Source organism: Limulus polyphemus, unplaced genomic scaffold (assembly GCF_000517525.1).
Source record: "Limulus polyphemus unplaced genomic scaffold, Limulus_polyphemus-2.1.2 Scaffold2136, whole genome shotgun sequence".
Classification (NCBI taxonomy): domain Eukaryota; kingdom Metazoa; phylum Arthropoda; class Merostomata; order Xiphosura; family Limulidae; genus Limulus; species Limulus polyphemus.
The window spans coordinates 159708-167668 of NW_013667746.1; the positions used below are offsets into that span (position 1 = coordinate 159708).

The 7961-nt window shown below is 29.5% G+C and overlaps 1 protein-coding gene across 5 annotated transcripts in view; it reads left to right on the forward strand.

The window, feature by feature from the left end:
• Positions 1 to 7961, forward strand: part of LOC106466055 (probable cation-transporting ATPase 13A3) — a 140081-nt gene that overhangs the window by 85278 nt on the left and 46842 nt on the right. For all 5 annotated transcript variants that reach the window (XM_022394007.1, XM_022394008.1, XM_013926297.2 and 2 more), the window contains 3 exons: positions 290 to 332; positions 3157 to 3266; positions 6251 to 6347. In XM_022394007.1, coding sequence (XP_022249715.1) covers positions 290 to 332; positions 3157 to 3266; positions 6251 to 6347 — 250 coding nt within the window. The remainder of the gene's footprint in view (positions 1 to 289; positions 333 to 3156; positions 3267 to 6250; positions 6348 to 7961) is intronic.

Below are 7961 nucleotides of genomic sequence, written 5' to 3' on the forward strand. Positions count from 1 at the left end.
ACAATACTTATTAAAAATAATTTTAAGCATGAAAACTGTCCATATTTTGATGTCATGATATGTAAATTAAAAATTGTTATTTTACGGTGATAATCTTGTTTTCTTGTGCCCAATAATGCATAATTTCATTTGATAAACACGTTTAGATTGAATGGTAATTTATAATCAGTCACAAGAATGTCGAATCTGAATCACTTGAAAAAAACACGGGGGTGCTTAACTTTTTTCCAGGTGTATATAATGTAGTGCCTGACCATTTCAAACTAGTAATCCATTTAACTTCCTATAGGTACATTGTCAGTATGTGTGGTGATGGGGCCAATGACTGTGGGGTATGTATTATGTTTTTATCATAAGGATAGCTCTATTATTAATACCATTGTTTTAATTTTTTGTTTTAGGAAAAAGTATGCTCTTAAGTCATTTAAGAACAAAATATTAATATCAGAAGAATCTTTAGTATGATTACAGTTTCTGTTTTTGAACATATGTAATCATTAAACTTTCCTACTCATCTGTAAGAACATGTGAACAACACCTAATTTAAAAACATTTTTTGGCACATGTGTAATGTTCAATGTTAAAAACTCACAATTTTTAAAAACCAATGATTATTTTATACACAATTCTTTAAAAATGAGATTGTTTCCAGTCTCAAAATTACTAAAATACAATAACTTACTGTACTTGATAAAAAGTTGTTAAAAACTGAAAGAAACTGGAAAACAATCTCATACACTCTATGTTTCGATGTATACTACTGCATCATCCTCAGGAGTGTAATGTTTTGCAAAAATAGCACTTATTTATACAATTATCAAATCACCAATGTCTTCTTTTCTTTTTTTTTTTGCTGTTTACTGTCTATGACACTTAACCCTGCTTTTTTTATACTGAGGGTAGTAATGCATTAAATAATTTTTATTTAATTAAATAATGCACCAATGAACATAAAATAATAACATTCAAAAAGCAGACAATTTCCCCTAACTATCACAATTGTTCTGGCTTTCCAGCTATGTGACAAGAGCTGTTACAAATATATCCTATCTAGTCATTATCTTTCCCAACGGAATGAAGCTTGTACTAACAGTGAAAATGACAATTCTCTATTCATAAAACAATGTAATATGATACATTATATGATAGATGAAACCTTGGCTTCTATTGGTTATACATAATATAGTATTAAGACTCAGAGAGGACTATTAACAAATTTTGAAAGAGAAGATGTGACAGGTGTGTGTGTGTGTGTGGCAAGAAGGGTCTGATTTTCTATTTGATGGCTCTGTAACCAAACAACATTGAGGGCTATAAAAATTATGGCTTGTCTGAGCAATGATGATTTTATAGTGAGTAATTTATATTTAATTATGTACTTATTGGAGGGGTGGTGAATAAATTAGTGAGAGGGGATGCTTAGAGAAAAAATGTCACATTTCTCACACTAATAGAAACTGGATTTTTTTTTATTATTGCCTCATAGAATTAAGAAATTAAAACTTATATTATACTAAAATATGGATTATTAGCTACAATTTTATTCCATAGTAATTAGTATAAAATAAACAAAATAGTTTAATTAAATTTTGAATGTAAGGCACTAAATCCTCATGACATGCGCAGTAAAGGATGCCCATGGCAATAGGGTTAAAAAAAATGTTTGATATTCACTTATGAGGTCCTAGAAATTATACAAATGAAATGTGAAAAATTTAAGATAGAAAATAGTATTTTTCTACCTTATATAAAAATCACCTTGCAGGTGAACTATTCAAAGTGCAAATAACTACATTAAATAATGAATTTTTAATTAGAAATAGTAGAAAAAATCACAATTAAATGTTTTATTTTTCTGAAACTATGTACTTTTAGGATCTTTCTTGTCAAATTTTAAGCAATTTCATCCACAAGTTTGAGTTTTAAAATGAAATATGACAAGAGAGTGGTATTACATGTTACAAATCATAGTGCATGGTTGCCATAGAGTTAATGCAGCCATATCTTATTGCTATCCCATCTGTACAGATATGGTATTTCCCCATGGTATAGTGATGTCAGTACATTAGCCTGATATCGTGCATAGTTTATTTTGGTATTTCTCTGAACACTCCAGATGTTTAACTCTCCCTTGTAGCTGTAATTTACAACCACAATAAACTCCTCTGGAAAAAATTTATGTGGCATGTTATTTAACATTTTTGAAATTTTTTGTCATCACAAGAACATCAGTAAACTGTCTGGACTTTTTCAAACATTTACGTAAACATATATTTTTGTCCAGTGTCATGGCATACTTTCATTGTCACATGCCAGATACCACTCGTATAACTTTTGACTGTTTGCTCCGAAAGAAGCTTGTGAATATGGCTCTTGTGCTGCTTTTATAGACCTAACTCCTTTAGGATTATTTTTTTACAGTTTCAAGGAAGTTCCTAATTTATTTGTAATAGAATTCCATGATCGTGGTTACTTCCAGTGACAAACTGTTTATTTTTTTTTATTGCTTCTGTTGTGTATCTGGTTGCCAGTCATGGAGCTGCCTGTTTTATCTATTCTGGGATCTCTCCTACACTTACTTAACTGATATGGCTCAAACTTCATGTTTGTAAAGTTTTGTAATGTAAATGTCCCAGAAGAGGTCAGTTTTAGGCTCTATCTGCACTCCAATATCACCACACGTCAACTGAATCGCAACATGAGAGGCAGAGCTATTATCCTGAGAATTCACAGGCCTTGGGAATGGCCAGGGACAAAATGATTGAATTGTCAAATCCATTTCATAGGTCATGAACAACTCTGTAATTAATGTTCAGTCTGTTAATTCTGTTAGTTCAGTGTAATATAATAGATGTATTAATTTCTGATGTTGAGTTTCTTAGATCTTAGAAAGTCATGTAATAAATACTTAATTTGTTAAATTATCATTTGTGAATGATATGTGTTAGTAGTGTGATAGTTATTTGATCTGATAACCTTATATTCTATAAATGTTTGCAATATTACATGTGTAATCTTATAATAGAGAATTTCTACAAAATTCTAGCTTCCAAGTGAGAATTATGTTCCTTATGAAACTTTTTGAAATTATAAAACATTTGTCAATATTTCTGTTGTCATAAGAGTGTAAATATTTTATTAATTCTTTGTATTTAGGCTTTAAAAGCTGCTGATGTTGGAATCTCATTGTCTGAAGCTGAAGCATCGGTTGCTGCTCCTTTCACATCCAAGATTCCCAACATAGAGTGTGTACCCATTGTTATCAGGTAATTATTCTGTAGTTCAAACAGTTACTTAAACTATCTTATTATACAAAATTAAAATATATGCAGGTTCAGGTAACCCCATCGCCATGGGTATCCTTTACTGCGCATGACACAAGGTCTTACATTCAAAATTTTATTAACCCCTTACTTACCAGGGCCATTTTGTCTTATTGTGAGGGCAAAATCACATTTGTGAATTGAAAAAATTATAGTGAACATATCTTTTATTGGATTTCAGATTTTATTTTTGTCAACAGTAGCATAACATTCAATTATTTGTAAAAATTGTATTATTTATTGAAGTTTAAAGAGAAATTTAATTTAAAACAATCCCAAAATACGTTTGAGACTAAATAAACACCCTGTAAGAAAAAAATTGTTTTAAACATTTTTTTAAATTTTTTACTTGCACTTTAGCATTGGTCCTGCCATCTATGATTGGTATCTAAACTTTTTCTAGTCTGTTTTCTTTATAAAACAGTGTCTGGGTGTGTTAAACCTCAGCTGTAAAACTTTTAGCCAATCATAGTCAAAGGTGTTAATTTCAGTACCATGTTATTCCAATTGCTATATTTCACGTTTGGCAAATCATAGGATGATAAACAAAGTGTGTGACAAAATGTTGTTCTCTGGATTTTACAATATGAACATGAAGGGTGCTTATTATAGTTACTGCCTTTGTATGCAGAGGTTTTATTTAGTATCATTCACTAGTACTTTTAGAAAATTTGCTTCTGAAAAAAAACTGCATGGGATGTATGTGACTATTATTATTTTTCTATAGTAGCTAAGTAGTACCAGTACCACGTAATAATTTTATATTTTTCCATCTTACAATCTTTACATTGTAGTAAGACCCACACTTCTGTTGTTGTTGCTTTATAATTAAAACAGTCTAACTGATATATAAAAACTTTATACTGATGTTTTGAAAATAGTTTAAAACTCAGTGTACAAGTGAAAAAAATAAAACCCATATGTTGGTTGTGAAACAGACTAAATACATTCGTCTCAATAATACAGGGGAAGCTTTGACATTCTTAAAGTTAATGTCAATTCACCGAAGAGCTTAATTTTCAATTTCCAATATAAATCTTGCCTATAATGAGTGGAATGTGACCAGGACTAATCTTTTAAGTGCTGTAAAGTAATTTTCTTTGTAATGTATGGTGTCTGTATCATTTGGTAATCTCTTGTAACAGGATGTATCATGTAACTAGAGTCAGGCAGTGTTATTCAAACCACCTGTAGTGTAAACTATTACATACATTTGCTAGTAGTGGCAATTAGTTTTGTCTGTATAGTGAAACAACATACAAGGACATATGTTTAAATATACTTGCTTGAAAGTTCAAAGAAATCACATTCAAGTACCGAAAAAGCTTTCTTACTATCATATCTACAATAATGTTGAAATGCACCTGCGCTGGATTGAACGAGAGTGACCCCCAACAGGCATGATAGTTTACGGCAAATGTACAAAGTTCACACTGCTAACCTCACGATTTATTGGGCAGAGTAAACAAAAGTACGGGTGCAATAAAACATAAACTTGAAACAAAATAAAAATGTTTTTATGTACATACATAAACATGAAATCCTAGTTAAAAATAAAAAATACTTCTTTATTGTTTAGGTTTACTTGGAAATATTATTTTCAGGGTCTTATATATTACTTGACACAATAAGGAGAGTACGTGATTATTAAAAAATTTAAAAATGGACAAAATTTGCATTTTATTGATGATAAAAAGTTTTTTGAGATTTTAAAATAATGTACTAGAACATAAGAGGTAATAAGTTCAAATCTGGAACAAATATAAATATCATAATCATTTATTATAAATACCATTTCCTAATGTAATTTACTAAGATATTGAAGATCATAATGCAAAAAAAAAACTAAATTTATCAAAAGTAACAGGCTTTATGTTTCTTAAACTACGTGCATTTATGAAAGTTCTTATGAAGTTTCAAACAATTTAATCCTGTAGTTTTATTGTTGGAATGAAATATAGCAAGATGTGCATTGGCTATGCAGAAAGTTAGTAGCCGGCAGTTATTGGGTTAAACTACTTTTTGTTTATGTTATACCAATTAGAATAGCATAAAAATCTTAGCTAAATAATCCATATTTTAATAGTATACAAGTTTTTAGTTCTTAATTCTACAAGGCAATATTTTAAAAAATCCTGAATTTCCAATAGTGTGATCCACGTGACACATTTTCTCTTAGCATGTTATCTTCCCTATTTTATAAACCACCCCTCAAAAAAATACAAAATTAAATATAAATTACTCTATAAAATCGTTATTGCCCAGACAAACCTTCAATTATAGCCTTCAATATTGTTTGGTGACAGGGTGTGGCAGGAGAGATCTGATTTTCTATTTGATGGCTCTCTCTTTCAGAATTCGTTCATAATTCTCTCTTACATTTCATTATGTATTACCAATAACCAATAGAAAGTCAAGGTTTTTATCTATCAAATGACGTATTGTATAACGTTATGTCTGAACAGTTAGATGTCAATATCACTCATAGTATCAACATTGTTCCCATGGGAAAGTTATCGACTAGCTTAGATGAATTTTTAATGGCTCTTGTTGCATAGTTAGAAAGCCAGGAAAATTTTGAGAGGTAAGTGAATTTGTTTACTTTTTGCATGTTACTAGTCTATATTCATTGGCGCTTTATTTAATTAAATAAAAATTAAGCGCATTACTATCTATACTGTAAAAGATTAGGGTTAACTCTCTTCAAAACCCTACAGCAAGAAAAAAGACCCATGGCTCTTATTTCTTGTTTTTCAATATCTAAGAGAAGTTACTGTAATAAAATTATTTTTGAGTGATTTGTTAACCTCATTGTTCAAGATGCTCTAGACAAGTAGTTGCTTTATCAGTACTTTGAGTGATATATAAAGCTCTTTTGAATATGGTTAATGTAAAATTTCATCTTTCTGTTTTTTGTCTTTTTCCAGGGAGGGGCGCTGTGCTTTGGTAACATCATTCTCAATGTTCAGATTTATTGCTCTCTACAGCCTCATTCAGTTCTTCTCTGTACTCATCTTGTATAATGTAAGTTATCTGTGATTGTTAGTTTTCACAATATGTTCATGTGATGTTTTGTTTTTTAAAAATAAATTATTTATGATTATTTTGTATTACAGCTGGAAAGCTGGGTTGTAAAACATATGTTTTATTCGTTATTTATACAAAAATTTACACCTTCCTTATTTGAACTTCATTTTAGTTTTATAAAGAAATGAATAATTAGTACATTATTCTTAGTTCATTTTGTAACATAAGAAGCATAATAATTTAGGTTGTTAGTTATGATTATAGAATGCAAGTTTTATCAGTTTATTATTTTTTATTCTTCATGTTTTAAAAGATTTTTTGTAAGTTGTATTACTTTTTTGTTGATAGTAAAATAAACCTATTGCCACGGGCTTCTTTTACTGCTCTTATCACGAGGTTTTAGTGGCTTACATTCGAAATTTTATTCAACTACTTTTTGCTTATGTTATACCAATTAGTATACCACAAAATCTTAGCTAATAACACATATTTTAATAGTATACAAGGTTTAAGTTCTTAATTTTATAAGCCAATATTATTTAAAATCCTGAATTTTCCCTTGTGTGACACATTTTCTCTAGGCATCTCCTCTTTATTTCATCCAGCACCCCTCTAAGTATGCAATTAAATGTAAATTACTATAAAATAATCATTGCTCAGACAAACCATAATTTTTATTGCCTTCAAGTTTGTTTGGTTACAGAGCTATCAAATAGAAAATCAGACTCCTCTTGTCACATCCTCTTTTTCAGATTTGTTAATAGTTCTCTCTCTTACGTTTAATTCTATATTATATATAACCAATAGAAAGCCAAGGTTTTTGTCTATCAAATGATGTCTTATATTACATTGTCAATTTCACTGTTAGTACAAGCTTCGTTCTCACAGGAAAGATAATGACTAGCTTGGATGAATTTGTAACTGCTCTTGTTGCATAGTTAGAAAGCCAGACAAATTGTGATAGTGAGGAAAAATTGTCTACTTTTTGCATGATATTATTCTATGTTCTTTCGTGCATTATTTAAGTAAATAAAAAGTATTTAGTGCATAAGTACAAAAGTGTCATCAGCAGTCAACAGTAGAAAAAAAGACCCGGGTAAGTACTTTATTTTTGTTTTTCATAATTATTTTTATTTATTAGTATAAAAGTAACTAAAAATGTAAAAATAGGGATTTCTTCAGGTTAGATTAGTTAAAAGAAATAATAATAATAAAAATGTTTCATGAGGCATGCACTTGAGCAGCTTGTGGGTAATGTAATTCGATAGTAACGTGACCGACCACATGACCTCTTTGTACTTGTTTAAAGTCTTTATAAATTTGATACTACTAACTTTTAATATAGTATGTATAACTTCACAAAATTTGGCAGTCTTTCATATACAAAAAGTCATATTTTTTTTGTGAGGTATTTTAAATAAACTAAAAAAGATTTGTCTATGAATATATTGAGTATTTGTTTTGAATAGTCCATGTGCAATGTTATTTTCATGTTAAGGCTGAAAATACTTCATCTCAGAAATCTCAAATTTCATTTGTGTAATCTCTAAAACCTCCTAAATACATTTCAAATGTTTGTTTTCACTAAGACTTTATCTCTTATCTGTTATT